At 50.9% G+C, this 15,565-nt stretch overlaps 1 protein-coding gene across 1 annotated transcript; it reads left to right on the forward strand.

Annotated features, from left to right (window-relative positions):
• The first annotated feature begins 5,030 nt into the window (after positions 1–5,030).
• On the forward strand, positions 5,031–11,515 carry ARL2 (ARF like GTPase 2). Its single transcript, XM_027090088.1, has 5 exons — positions 5,031–5,182; positions 8,323–8,433; positions 8,529–8,691; positions 10,163–10,243; positions 11,075–11,515. Exons 1-5 carry the CDS (start codon positions 5,118–5,120, stop codon positions 11,207–11,209), a joined length of 555 nt encoding a protein of 184 aa, XP_026945889.1. The 5' UTR covers positions 5,031–5,117; the 3' UTR covers positions 11,210–11,515.
• The last annotated feature ends 4,050 nt before the right edge of the window (positions 11,516–15,565 follow it).

Here is a 15,565-nt window from a genome sequence, read left to right on the forward strand (position 1 = left end):
CTAGGAAGTTGTCCCAGGAGAACTGGGTTCACCTGCAGTCAGGTGCTACCAAGTGCAAGGCCTCAGGCAGCCTTGTGCCCTCTCTGGGGCTCAATTTCCTCTATGGAAAATGAAGGAATGTGACAACTGACCTCGGAAGGCCCCTTTTCTGCGGCTGGAGGTTGGGATTAGCCTGAGGCCTCTTGGGAGGTGGACACCTCCAAGGCTGAGGGGTGTTGTGCCATTTGAAAGAACAGAGTGGGCATTTTACCGAACCAGGGGCTAACCACTGAACTGAGGGTGGACGTGTGGGCACAGGAGACCTGGCACTTCCCTGCCTTCCACTCCAGGCCCCAGCTCCCACTCTGGACATGTGCAGGAGGGCTGCCTATGAGATGCCCTCCTCGGTTTGGGCCTGGTCTAGGAGTTACCCTCTGTGGGATTTCACAGGAGACAGTGGGGGCCAGGCCTGAGAAGCCTGGAACAAGGCTGATGAGGTTCTGCTGCTTTCTGGTTGGGTGAGTAGCTAGAAAGCAGTTAATGAACTCTCTGCTCCATTCCTTTTACTTAGTGGATATTTATTGAGCATCTACTATGTGGCGGGCCTTGTTCTAGGTGCTGCGAGACAGCTTTAAAAAAAAAAAGATCCAACTCTCTGCCCTCATGGTGCTTCCATTCTAGAGGGGACGGAGGGGTGGGGGAGAATAAATGTAATAAATTAAGGGAATTATATAGGCTGGTAGAAGACCTTAACTGTCATGGGGGAATATAGAGCAAAATAAAGGATTTGGGGAATGTGGGTAGGGGATTGAGCAGTTTCAGACTTAAATAGGGCAGTCAGGCTGGGCCTTATTGTGATATTTGAACAAAAAAATTTTTTGAGACATTGGACATTTGAGCAAAAAATTGAAAAGAGGGAGGTGACAGGGAGGTATGGGTTAAGGGTGCTGGCCCCTAATGCACTGGCCAGCTGGAGAATTGGTAAGCAGGGGAGGAACAGGTGATGGGGGCACAGAGCCATGGGGACCACTCATGCAGGGCCTGGTAGGTCACTGAAGCCCTTGGGCTCTAACACGTAAAGATACGGGGAGTACCCAGCAGAGAGTGGAGGGCTTTTTTTTTTTTTTTTTAAATATTTATTTATTTAGGCTGTACCCAGTCTTAGTTGCGGCATGTAGACTCAGTTGCAGCACGCAGACTCTTAGTTGCGGCGTGCGTGTGGCATCTAGTTCTCCGACCAGGGATCGAACCCAGGCCCTCTGCATTGCAAGCGTGGAGTCTTACCCACTGGACCACCAGGGAAGTCTCCAGTGGAGGGCTTTGGGCAGAGGCCAGACATGATGTGACCAGAGGTTAAAAGGTCCCTCTGCCTTGGGGAGGAGGAACAGGGAAACGGGTGGAGAGGCTACGGCAGCAATCTGGGTGAGTGGAGCCCCTGGCTCACCTGTCGAGTGGAGGTAAGTGTGGTACCTGCCTCTCAGGTTGCTGAGTGAAGGCACAGCAACTACTCCCTCCCCCCAGCCCCATTCACCAGGCCAGGCCCTGCAGAGACACGAAGCTGCTGGCACAGCCTTACTCTTGGGGATGCCAAGGCACAGGTCAGGTGGACGTGGACGTGATTGCTGGAATAGCTCAGATTGTCATATCCTTAATCACTCCTAAGGTTCTGGAAAGGCCTGAGGATGTCACGTGCCCTGAGGAGGATGACAGGGGTATAACAGCTCATTGCGTTATCTGGAAGTTGAAGAGGATACCTCCTCTGTCTCCCACAAGAGGCAGCTGGGCTGAGACCTAGAATGAGGATGCTCCAACACTCTGACTTGCCATCTGAGGCGTTCTGCTGTGGCCTGCACGTTGTACACATGCACTGGGGACAGGATGGCCCTTGGATACTTAAGGCTTATAGAGAGATAAGGGGTGGGAGTGCAGGAGCAGGCCAGGGTAGAACTGTCGTCTGTAGGCAGTTGCTGGTTCAGTGATTAGGATGTACATTCAAGCCTCCAGTTGTTTACTCATTAGTAGGACGAAAGCTGCACTTGGGTATGCTGCCATCAAGTGCTGGCTGGTGACTCTGTCATATGCATGTGGTCCCCAAAATAAAACTTGCATCACAGATGTGTTTCAACAGAGAGAAAAACAGGATTCCTCTTATCAAAACTGTAAGTTGATTTTAAACCACCTCACATGAACATTACAGTTTAAAAGAATCAAATAGGAAATTCATCTAGAGCAAGTTTAAATATTTATATATACAAATAAATAAATAAAATACTTAGATATACTTCTTGCTAATGCTTAATGATCAACAATTATACTTAAGCAGCATCTTTTCCCCCGGCTTTTTGTTGTTCTTGTTGTTTCTGAGTAAAAAATAAAGTTTCTTTTATGATTATAAAGGTGATACATGGACTGTCTGGATCAAAAAGGCTACACCTCTTAAAATTAAAACCATAAAGCCAAATTTTCCTCCCCAGACATTGGGTAAATTTGTCCTTTTAAAAGGCATCTAGAACTCTACCCTCAAGTTATAATCCACTTACTTAGCCCCAAGAAACTCTCCTTTCAAGCGCCTGTTTCACAGCTGTTAGGATTTGGGTATTTTAATCTCATGATTATTTCCTGTGAATATATATATATATTCACAGTTATATATAACTACAGCTCTAGAGATCTTCTTTCCCAGTTTTCTTCCAAAGGTATTCCCCAAAGATTTTATTTCCTCAGGAGCACCCTTTCCACCTTTCCATGAGGCAAATGAAAATACTGTCATGAGGCCCCTACATCAGTCCTTAAAAGCCCCTCCACCTTCACTCCCCTACCCTTGACTTCTAGCTCCTGGCAATCATTATTCAAAAGTTCAATACAGTTACCCCCTGGTCTCCTAATGTTTCACCAAGCTATGAGGTTGTTTTTCAAATTGGTGTCCACTGCAATCCTACTCTAACCCCTGGGAAGCTACACTAACAGCTTGGACAGGACAGGGCTTTAAAGCCTGACATTTAAGGATTTCAATGCCAGTAGTAATAGTGAAGTAAAACAATCCAGAAGTGCTTATGGTAACAATTTTAAGTTTCCCTCAAAACTGCTCCAGAGTCAACAGCTGAACTGCAGCAATTTTAAAACTTTTGGGACTGTGACTCAGTGTGTACATATATCCATATAAGTATCTGAAACAAATGTTTCAACAAACACCACTTACCTGCTCTTCAAGGGGGCACCGGCAGCAATGTTTTCTGCTCTGTTCATTCTACTTAATTTTTGCTAATGCTACTAGGTTGAGCTATATGAAACTGATATCTTTGTTGTCAAAATGGTCAAATATGGGCAATTTCATACATTTCAACTTGTGACACTAAAATAATTTCACAATATACTTAATGGGCTGTATCCCATAGTGTGAGAAAACATTGTTTAGGGGGTTATTGTTATTTTAAATGTTAAAATGGGTTTGAAATTCGGGTTTGTTTTTCACTTAATATGGCATGGACAGCTTTCCACGCAGGTACTTCACCTTTCTCAAAGGCTTCATGGAACCCCCCACACAGGGGTACCCCGGCTTAGGTAACTGATCCCTGGTGAAGGCACTTAGATTTTTTCCAATTTCTTGCTGTTCCAAACCATGCCAAAGTGAACTTCCTTGTCATAAAGGTCCACGTGCTGGTGCTAGAAATTCTGTAGCATAGACTCATGGAGGCAGGATGGCAACACATTGTGATCTTAGTTGTGTCTCAAAGGCTTTGAAGAGGAGTTCCGCTCACTTTCTTCCCTTGTGTGCGCTTGGTGGAGAGCAAATGGTGCTGATGGAAGGGGCCCAGCCAGGCACCCGCTTCTGTCCAGCCCTCATCTGTCTACAACCTTCTTCTGCAAGATGGGGAGCTCCAGCTCACTCCAGACCTCTCCCTCTCTAGACAAACACCATGGAGGGACCCAGAAAAACAGTGCCCTTTCCTGTTGACCAGACCCGAGTTTAAATTGTTGCCCAAGCTCCTTAAACTCTGGGGACTCCACTATCACATCTACAAAAAGGAAATAAACCTCTCAGGGTTGCGGGGAGGATAAAGTAGAAAACGTGAATGCTTTACAAAATGACACAGAAGTTAGCCATTATCTTCATCTGATGCCTCACTGTTCTTTCCCAAGCATTAGAAAGAGCCCACTCTGCTGCCTACTCACATTTACCCTGTGGTGGCCTAGGGGAAGGGCTCAAGAAAAGACAATAAGGCTCACCCTTCTGTGTTTACAATCTGTCTAGTCCTCGGCCTCGGCTTCCTCACTTTTTCTGGACTTGAGCGCTAAGGTTAAGAACCAAACGCTTGCAGTCATTCATTCAACCACAAATATTTACTGAGCACCTACTGTATGTCAGTCACTATGTCAATCACGCTAAGCACCATGTGAGCTTCCATTTTCTTATCGGCAAAATGAAAATTATGCTTCTCAATAACGAAACAATGAGCATCTTGGGCGGGACAATTCTTTGTGCAAGTCTTTCCCCTGACCTCTAAACGACAGGGACTCTACCTTGTAATCGGTACAATCCAATGACGCCTCCACACATTTCCAAAGGGGCCCTAAAGGCCATTTCCACCCTGGGTGGAGAATCCCCGGGCTACCCTCTACGATTTCAGGAGCCAGGAAAAGTAGGGAAGCCCTGTAACTGGTAGATTTGGGATGATGTCGAGTCCCAAGATGAGCAGGATATGGACCATGCTTCCGGGGAACTGAGCCTCACAGTGGCCGCAGGGTGACGTCAACATCCTTGGGGCTCTTGGTTCTGGCTCCTAAGTCAGAACTCCTACTCCCTATATGCAGCCAAGATACAACCCAGGAATTTCAGGTTTCCGTTCCCAGCCGAGCCTGGGATCCTGGAAAGGAAAGAATGGCGATGCTCTAGTCACCCAAGCCCTCGGGATGCTAAGGGTTAACGCAGGTGGTCGCGCAGAATCCGCCAGCGCCGCTAGAGGGACCTTCCGTCGCAGCAAAGCCAGGCAGCTTCACAGTCACGTGGGAACGAGGGCGAGACTAAGCGCGGAGCCCACCAATAGGCTGTGCTGTCTGTGGGCGTGATAGCCAATAGGAGCAGGGAAAGGGGTCCCGGGATTACGAAGAAACGGCGGCCGGTAAGGGGCTACTGGGACATGGGGCTTCTGACCATTCTGAAGAAGATGAAGCAGAAAGAGCGGGAGCTGCGACTGCTCATGCTGTATCCTCCCCGATGCCGGAGCCGCGAGGGTAGCAGGGGGCCCCCGCCGGGTGGGCGGTGCCAGGCGCCCCCTACCGGCTGCGGGATGTGCTGCCGGCCGGCCCATACCAACTGCCCTTTGTGCGTCACGCTCGTGGGCCCTACCAAAGCTTTTGGCGGGTGGCCGGGAGGAGGCCGTACCACCGGCTCGGGGCGCGGGGGGGTCGGGAGGCTTCGTTCCTAAGGCCAAAGGTGTGGGCGTAAAGGCGCAGCGGCCGGACCAGATGTCCCAGTGTAGGGGGAGGTGGGGCCCGGAGGTGACTCGAACGTTACCACCCGTCGGTCTGGCCCGAGCGTGGGGCCGCTGTCCTCTCTGGCCCTGGGCGCCTCCTCTCCCTGTCGGAAGGTGCCCGGCCTCGGCCCCGCCCTCAAGGTCGGAATCCCGGGGGCGTGTGGGCCCCGCCCTTCACTCCTGGGAGAAGTGGGTGTGCAGTCCGCGGGTTGTTCAGCCCGTGGGTCCAACCGTGCGTCTCCTTCCTGCTTCACGGCCAGTCGGTGTCCCAGCGGCTGACGGCTTGCAGGCCCGAGGGCCCCGCTGACCTTCTGAGTCCCGTTAGCAGACATCTGCACTCGTTCGCCCTCCTCTGTGCCAGGCCCGGGGGCACCCCTAGAAGAGAGAAGACACTTCTGTGCGCAGATAACTTAAAAATAAAATTTACATCATGTCTGTTTTGAAGAACTCTGAGAAAGGCACAGAGAATTCACTCATGCAGTAAACATTTATTGAGCGCCTACTGTGTGCTAGGCACTGTCCTGGGGGCTGGGGTAAAACAGCAAAACAAAAAAACCCGAACTTCACGGACATTCTAAGTAATGCTGAGGGGAGAAAGACCTTAACAAAATGAGTAAAATGCATAGCATGAACGGAGAATAATGCAGCTTAAATAAGGTGGTCAAAGAAGGCCACACTGAGAAAATAACAGTTGAATAAAGACAGGGAGGTGAGGGATGAACCATGTAGAGATACCTGGGGAAAATTATTTAAACAAAGGGAGCAGCAAGTGTAAGGGTCTCCAAGGAGGAACTCAGCTGGTGTGTTCAAAGGACTGTCAAGGAGGTCAGATGGAAGAGCCACCTCACGTGGGACCTTTTGGTTCTGGACTTTTCCTTGTTTTTCTTCTTTTAATTTATTTAATTTTCATTTTATATTGGAGTATAGTTGATTTACAATATTGTGTTTGTTGCAGGTGTACAGCAGAGTGACTCAGTTATACGTTTACATATGTCCATTCTTTTTCAGATTCTTTTCCCATAAAGGTTATTACAGAATACTGAGTAGTGTTCCCTGTGCCATACAGTCGGGGACTTTTCCTTAAATGAGAAGTGCAGAGAGGAGGTGAGATCTGAGACTAGTTAGGCCACTGCAGTAACACAGGTGAGATACTATGGGAGCTTGGATCACGATGGAAGCAGTGAGGTGATGGAAGTTGAGGGACGTCTTGATAGTAGGCCAGTAGGAATTGCTGCTGGATTGGACATGAGTGTGAGAAGGAGTGTAAAGTCAAGTGTGACTCCTAGGTTTCTGGCCTGAGCAATTAGAAGAATGAGGAGCCACTTGTTGAGAGGTAGAAGGGGGCGGGGAACACATTCCGGGGGGAGGATGAGAGCTCAGCTTGCGCCATGTGAGATGCCTCTGAGACATCCTAGAAACGTCATCTAGGCAGCTGGATATAGGGACCAACGTCCAGGGGAGCAGCTGGGTGGGACGTGTGAATTTGGGAGTCATCAGCATAAAGATGGTATTTGAAGCCGTGATCCTGGATGAGATCACTGAGGGAGGGAGTGTGGACAGGGAAGAGAACCTAGGCTGCTCAGATCTAGAGGTCAGGGAGATGAGGAGGAATGACCAGGTAGGCCAGGGGAGACCCGGGCAAGGGCGTGGCCCGGAGTGGGGGGCGGGGCTGGGCTCTGTGAGCGCTGCTCATTGAGCAGGGGGAAGAAGGCTGAGGACTGCCCAGCCAGCTGAGAACAACATGGCGTCTCTAAGGACTGACGTTGGCCAGAGCAGTTTCGGGGAAGCAGTGGGAGCAAAAGTCTAACGGTTTCCAGAAAGAGAAGGAGGATAGAAATTGGAGAGGGTGAGTATGGACAACAGTTCTGAGATTTGCTATAAAGGGAAGGAAATAAAGGAAAAAGTCAGGGGGAGAGGGATCAAGAGAGGGTGTTGGGGCTTCCCTGGTGGCGCAGTGGTTGAGAGTCCGCCTGCCGATGCAGGGGACACGGGTTCGTACCCCGGTCCGGGAAGATCCCACATGCCGCGCAAAAAACAAAAAAAACAGAGAGGGTGTTGTTTGCTTCTTGTCAGCTGACGGGAGCATCCAGTGGAGAAGGAAGCATGGATGCTGGAGCTGCGGCGGGTGAGGGGGGACGATCAGCCGCCAATTATCAGGGACTACGGCTGGGTCTCCGGAGAGGTCCTCCCGCCCCCTCCCAGCTGCAGGCCCCCTTAAGTGTTCGAAGGAAAGAGGAGGGTGGTTCTCTCCTGCTGCTGAACTTACCCATTTGTGCGCACGCTCAGCAGCAAAGGGTTTGGAATATTCGAAAAACAGAAAAGGCAAGGGTGGCTGCCCCCACATACTTTGTTTTGTTATTCCCTCTGCCTAGAACGCTCTTCCCCCAGTCCTTCAAAAAGCTGGCTTCTTGCAGTTTGGGCCTCAGCTCGAGACGGTCAGAGAGGCCTTCCCTGGTGCTGAGCTAAAGGAGGCTCCTCGATGGCCCTCTCCGAAAGCCTCTTCACTGCGCTGACACTCACCGGGCTCTGACAGCGCCTTCCTTCTCACTTGTGTGCCCCGTGCCACTGTCCCGCCCTAGAGTGTAAGCTGCACAAGGTGGGGACTGTGGCTCCAGGCCGCCCGCAGCACCAGAGGTGTTCTGGCTCAGAGCAGGCCGCCAGTATATGTCGTGGGATGAATTAAGGAGCCTCTGGTCAGAAGATGATAAGGTGTTTCTTGACACTTTCACATGTATCGTGTGGGTCTGGCATGTATTCAACTTATTTTGATATGTGGTGGGAAATGATTTGTCCCCCAAGAGAGGGGCACTGTGACGATGTCACCAGGCTGCAGAGCATGGGGACTTCTCCTTAACCTGGTACACCCCAGTGGCCTGGACAATGCTGGCAAAACAACCATCCTCAAGAAGTTCAATGGGGAAGACATCGACACCATCTCCCCGACGCTGGGCTTCAACATCAAGACCCTGGAGCACCGAGGGTGAGCGGGGTCCCCGAGGGGGGGCCCGCCCAGAGCAGGGCAGGGAGGGCAGGCGAGGGGCCAGGCTGACCTCCAGCCACCCCCTCCCTGTCCAGATTCAAGCTGAACATCTGGGATGTGGGCGGCCAGAAGTCCCTGCGGTCCTACTGGCGGAACTACTTTGAGAGCACCGACGGCCTCATCTGGGTGGTGGACAGCGCCGACCGCCAGCGCATGCAGGACTGCCAGCGGGAGCTCCAGAACCTGTTGGTGGAGGAGGTGGGCAGGAGGCCTGGCTGAGCAGGGGAAGCGGGGCTTTCCCCAGTGTCCGGGCCCCAATACTTTGTGCGCATATGTGGATGTGTGCACGCCTTCCTCAGCAGATTCCCTGAGGGGGCTGTGAACCCAGAGGGACACCTCAGGTGGGGTCTGTTCCTTCACTGAGCCCTCACCACGTGTCCAGCACCCTTGTGGAGGCAGAGACAACCTGTACACCTGGTCTAGGGAGGCCCACAGTGCCTTGAGCAGGACACTCTGTGGATGGAGACATTAGTTTACATCCCTGCGATGTCACTGCTTCACCACCCTGAGCTTCAGTTTCTGCACCTTGAATTGGGCTTCAGGGAGGATGACTTGAGGCCAGTGTGTGAAGCTTTGGGAAGCAGTGGAACCTGGCTCAGCAGTCGGACTCTTCGCTGTGTGACCTCAGGCAAGGCACTTAACTTCTCTGAATCTCCACTGCCTCATCTCTCAGATGGGCATTATAATTATGGCGATCTTAAAATTTATTGTCTGGGCCAAAATGCTCTTCTTTAAATAAAATTTTAGATCTACAGAAAAGTTACAATGATAGTAAAAAGATACCCCATATACCTTTCACCTCGCTTCTCTTAATGTGAACATCTTACAGAACTGCCATACAAATGGCAAAACTAAGAACTTAACATTGGTAAGTTACTATGAACTGAACTCCAGGTTTTATTTGGATTTCACCAGTTTTTCCACTAATGTCCTTTCTCTGTTCCAGGGTTTGAGCCAGGTTACTACACTTCATTTAGTTGAAAACCAGGACACTTTTGAGAGTAAAAGAGAGCTGTTAATAATTATGGAGGGACAAGTGGCATAAACAGGGGTGTCGAGCAGGTCCAGTGAGACCCTGGCTGTTGAATGCTCAGCCCTGGGCTGGCATGTCATGGCCCTTTTTAAGGGCCAGATCCACCATCCACATGGAGGAACTCCCAGTCACAAACACATATATGGAAATAACTGGAATCACAGGCAGAGAGTGAGGCCTGTCAGGGTAGTGGGACAGTTAGAGGGCTACATGAACTTGGAAGAGGGAAAGGTCATTTCCAACAGACCCCATAGCCTCTGGGACAGTCGCATTCCTTGTGCATGTCAGGTCATCAGATCGGAGCAGTCTAGAACTGGGGAGCATCTTACCCATCACCCCCTCCCCATTTATGGAAGAGGAATGTGAGGCATGGAGGAGAGAAGTGCCCACTGGGCTGGTGATTGGGCTGGAACCAGGGTCTCAGCCCAGCCCAGGGCTCCCTCCACCCCATAAATGGCTGGGCACGAAGGCCGTCTCCACACTACCCACCCCGCTTGTGCCTTCGCAACTACCGCGGGACCTTGCCCTGAGCTTCCAGGTTGATCTCTGACCCCAGGTGCTCTGGGTGATTCGTGCAGCGGCCAGGCTGCCCTCTGAGCCTGCACCCCCTTGACCCCCTCTGTTTCTCTTCCCCAGCGCCTGGCTGGAGCGACCCTCCTCATCTTTGCCAACAAGCAGGACCTGCCCGGAGCACTGTCCTCTAATGATATCCGTGAGGTGAGTCCAGGCCTTGACGCAGGCTCACGGAGGAAAAGGGGCACGCATTTCTTTGTTAATTTATTTAAAAAACATTTATCAGCCCCTCCTGTGTGGCTGGACCTATTTGGGATACTGGAGATTCAGTGATTAATAGGATATAGTTGTGCCCCACAGCCTGGGGGAAGGCAGACCTGCAAATAGATTATTCCACAGGATAACAGTAGCCAACAAGCAGTGGGTTCTTTCTATGTGCCAGGCCCTTTGCATAGGTTAACTCATTCAATTCTCAAAGCAACCTCATGAGGTAGGAACTCTTATAATCATTCTACAGAGGGTGAAGCAGGCTTAGAGAGGTTAGGTAACTCACCCAAGGTCACACAGCCAGTAAGCAGAGAAGCCAGGATTGAAACACAGGCCTGTGTAACCCCAGGTTGCATCTTAACTCCTATTCTAGGGCTTGAACACCAGAATGAGAAAGAGTGGGGTTAGAATCTAGGTTCTGCCACTTACTAGCTGTGTGACCTTACACAGGTTGCTTAACCTCTCTGAGGTTTCCTCCTCAGTAAAATGGCCAACACATCCCTGGCTTATGGGGCTGTTGTAGGGCCCATAGCACAATGTCGGAAGCCCTTGTTGCCATCTTATTACTAAGGGGTAGTACTGGCGTGGCGGTGTACAGAGAGCCTGGGTGCCCTGGGGCCCTGACATCTTCACCAGGGGTCAAGGGAGGCTTCCCAAAGCAGGCCCTTGAGGGAGGCATGCATTTCACCTGGGCCAGCAGAGGGCAGGGGCTGAGGGTGGGCAGGGCCTGTGGTTACTGGGGCCCACCATCACCTTCTACCCTCCCAGGCCCTGGAGCTGGACTCCATCCGTAGCCACCACTGGTGCATCCAGGGCTGCAGCGCTGTCACTGGGGAAAACCTGCTGCCCGGCATCGACTGGCTCCTGGATGACATCTCCAGCCGCATCTTCATGGCTGACTGAGGCGCTCCCAGCAGGCCCTCACCAGGCACCATCCGTGGGGGGATGGGAGTCAGCCAGGCCAGCTAACACCCCCTGCCCACCCTGTAACCTGCTGCTACTGCTGCTGACTGCTGCGCTGTGGCCAGCCGGTTCCCATGGCAGGAGGGCTGCCGCCCTGGCTGTCACCCTGGCTCCTGACCCGGCCTGCTTGCAGCTGCTGTACCAAGAGGAGAGGGCTGGGGCTGGGAGGGCCTGCCTCTGCTGCTACCGAGGCTGTGAGCCTTGCCATTCGCTCAGCTGTGAGAATAAATTGTTCCTCGCTCCCATTCCTGGCTGAGTCATTTGTTGATTCAACAGCTCTAGAGACTGCCTAGAACCCACAGTCCAGTGGGGGACAGAAAGGGACAGATGATTTCAGTCAGAGGGTTAACTGTCGCTGTGTCAAAGGGATGGCAAAGAATTATAGAAGCACAGGACAGCGCTGTGTAATTGCATTTGGAAGAGTCCAGGTGGACTTGCCAGAGGTGGTGACATGAAAGCTGAGAGTTGGGACTTCCCTGGGTGGCGCAGTGGTTAAGACTCCACGCTCCCAATGCAGGGGGCCTGGGTTCTATCCCTGGTCCAGGAACTAGATCCCACGTGCATGCTGCAACTAAGGAGCCTGTGAGCCGCAACTAAGGAGACTGCCTGCTGCAACTAAGGAGCCCCCCGGTTGCAACTAAGACATGACGCAACCAAATTAATTAATTATTTTAAAAAGCTGAGAGTGAAGGATGAGTAGAAGTTTTCTGGTGAGAGGATGGGAGGAAAGTTTACTAGAGCAACTGCTACCATCAGGGGGTATGAATTAGAAAAAGGAATGCACCGCCACATCAGGGCTCACAGCTTATTGACTGGAACATGGGCTGAATTTCAGCTCCCAACTTCCCACTGCAGCCAGGAACCCATGTGCAGTAGACAACCTGCACAGCCCTGTGAGGCAGCATTGGTTCAAGTAGAGATAATTACAGGAAGAAAAAAAGAAAGCAGAGCAAGGGCTCTTGGGAAGCACAGAGGGGTAAGGTCTCCGGTGAAGGATGTGGACATCAAGCCAGGTTAGCTCACCAAGAGCGGAGCTGGGAAGGGGCCTTCCCTGAAGGCTAAAGGGCACTCTCTGAAGCTGGGAAAGAATGGGAACTGGTGCGGGGCGGGGATGCCAGGGCCTCCATCCAGGTGGCAAGATAGACGGATGTTTTCACAGGGCCCTCTGCTGTGGTCCTACCAGCGGGGCCTTACTCTGTAGGGTTCGGTTTGAAGCAGTCTCACTTGCCGTCACATTGAAGAACAGCCCCAAGCAGGACAGACTCTTAGCGTCCCCATCTGGATAAGAACTGAGCCTCCAGAAGTTTACGGGACTTACTCAAAGCCACCCAGCTAGGAAGCAGGGGAGCTGGGATTTGGACCCAGCATGCTTAGCCACTACACCCTACTAACCTGTTTTCTTTTTCTTTTTTTTTTTAATTCGGGTATAGTTGCTTTTCAATGTTGTGTTAGCTTCTGCTGTACAGCAAAGTGAGTCAGCTCTATGTATACACGTATCCCCTCTTTCTTGGATTTCCTTCCCATTTAGGTCACAGAGCATTGAGGAGAGTTCCCTGTGCTATACAGCAGGTTCTCAGTAGTTAATCTATTTTATACATATTAGTGTATATATGTCAGTCGCAATCTTCCAATTCATCCCCACCCTTTTCCCCCTTGTGTCCATACGTTTGTTCTCTACGTCTGGGTCTCCATTTCTGCCTTGCAAACTGGTTCATCTGTACCATTTCTCTAGATTCCACATATATGCATTAATATATGATACTTGTTTTTCTCTTTCTGACTTACTTCACTCTGTATGACAGTCTCGAGGTCCATCCATGTCTCTACAAATGACTCAATTTCATTCCTTTTTATGGCTGAGTAATAGTCCATTGTATCCTGGCTTTGTTTCTCTGCTTGAAATTCAAGTGCCAGATAGAGGGAACCTAATGTGTTTATGAGGGAAGGTCAGTTTTCCCAAGGGAAAGGCGAGGAAGAGATACTGACTTACTCGTAGACTGCCACTGGGGTCCCTCGTGGAAGAAGGGAAATGGATGTTGGGTGGACAACCTTAGAACATAAACTGTCCTTCAGTGTAGAAATTTAGAACCTCTTGCCCTGTCCTCTGTGCAAGACTGGCACTGTGGTCCCCAAGGTTCCATCCCTGCGGTGAGTGGACACCCAGTCTCCAGAGCCAAACCCTGGCTCTGCCACTCACTGATTGACGCTGAGCAAGTTGCTTAACCTGTCGGTGCCTCAGTTTCCCCATTTGGGTTAAAGATAGTGTCACCTACCTCCTAGGGTTGGGAGGAGGACCAAATGGGTGGGTTCCTTGTGTGTCATAAGCACTGTATGTCAGCTATAATTATCATTATTTGAACCAGTAGGATCCAATCAATGTGAACTCAGCCATCCACTGATCTGGGTTGACTCACTCATCTGGGCAAGGGAAGGGAGGGAATGATGGGCAAGAAGGGAACTTGGAGCCACAGCCCTGCTGAGAGAACTCTGAAGACCAGGAGCGGATGTCTAAAGGGGTCTCCAGAGGAGCCCTGGTGTGGGCTGTGGGAGGGGACACCACTCCATCCCAAACACCTCCTGCATGTACTCCCCTCTTTGCGTGCTCCCAGGAGTCTGATTTGAGAGTTTGCTTTGTGTTTCTTTCTGCAGTTACAGCGCCCACTCATCTGAGGTCCAGTAACAAGAGTAGCCATGAGCGCTTCACCCATGGTACTGCATTCAAGCTTCGAAACCTGGTGGTGGTGGTGTTACCAAAAGCTCGGCCTCTCTGTACACCAGTGCCGAACCAAATCCCGGAGACAGAGTTTTGGGTGAAGTAGAAAAGGATAGCTTTATTGCTTTGCCAGGCAAAGGGGAACACATCAGTCTTCTGTCTCGAAAAACTATGTGCCCCGACCCCAGAGGATTTGATGGAGGGTTTTAAAACAGTGGTTCAAAGGTGGGGTCTCTGGGCTTCCCTGGTGGCGCCATGGTTAAGAATCCGCCTGCCAATGCAGGGGGCATGGGTTCGAGCCCTGGCCCGGGCAGATCCCACATGCCGCAGAGCAACTAAGCCCGTGTGCCACAACTACTGAAGCCTGTGCCCCATGCTTTGCAGTAAGAGAAGCCACTGCAATGAGAAGCCCGCGCACAGCAACAAAGACCCAATGCAGCCAAAAATAAAAAATAAAATAAATTTAACAACAACAAAAAAGAAAAGGTGGGGTCTCTGACAAGATAAGGGCGTAAGCAGGCTAATCTCAGGTGGTCATCTCAATCTGGGTGAGCTTCTCTGGTCCCTTTAATCTCGCCTCAGGTGGTTTCTTGGCTGCTCCTCCCTTGATGAGCAACTGTTCAAATCCGCCCTTTGGAACTCAGGAAAGGTCATGGAGGCTGGAGTCTTGCCTAAAAGAAATGGTGGACAAAAGGAGGCCTCTGTGCCCAGGCCCCACTCGGTTTCAGCAGTATCAGTCAGGGTCCTGGATGGTTTGCCCAGACACAGATTACTGTCTTTAGCAGAAAAAGCCTCTCTCGGAAGGATACTGGGAACTCATGGCATCTCGATGGAGGTCGGACATCCAGGCTTAGAAAACAGAGTGCTCCAAAGGCTGGGCAGCCAAACCCACAGCCAGCACTGTACTCAAGGAACAACTTAGTCCCCTTGCCAGGCACTGTGCCCTCTGTCCCTCACTCAAGATTCAAGGCTTCAGGAGGGAATCCCCCACCCCCACTTGGGACCTGGAGCAAGGAAAGGGGCGGGCATCTTCGGATTCTGGACTAAGAGGCTGGAGGGCTGCACATACTAGCGAACTACCTCTAAAGATCTGGTGCTATGGTGCTAACAGAAAGAGGCAGGGGTGAACGCTGGACAGACCAACAAAGGAAAAAGAAATATCCACTGCAGTAGATTCTATTATAAACATCCCCATTCTAGAGATGACAAACTGAGGCTCGAATAGTTAAGGGAATCTTTTGCAGCTAGTAAGACATGTGACTTCAGAACCCATAACGCCATTGTGCTTCTCTGGAGTTCTTTTTGCTCCCCCCACCTTTCCAGAAAACGTGAATTTAGTGAATCCTCGGGAAGGAGACAGGGGAATGACTTGGCAATGTCTGGCACATACTGAACACAATAAAAGTTGGGTGGATGGATGAAAGAAGGGAATTGGGAAGCAAAGGAGAAGTCATTTGGAGATATGTGATGAGGGTTTACGATCGCATGGGGTGGGCTTATCTCTAAGCAGACCTGAGTTGATCCAACCTCCCCAATCCTTATTCTCAAATCACTTAGTTCCTGCTTTACCAACAACCGAGGAC

This window comes from Aethalodelphis obliquidens, unplaced genomic scaffold (assembly GCF_003676395.1).
Source record: "Aethalodelphis obliquidens isolate GAN/ISIS:26980383/991018 unplaced genomic scaffold, ASM367639v1 scaffold69, whole genome shotgun sequence".
NCBI classification, from domain to species: Eukaryota; Metazoa; Chordata; class Mammalia; order Artiodactyla; family Delphinidae; genus Aethalodelphis; species Aethalodelphis obliquidens.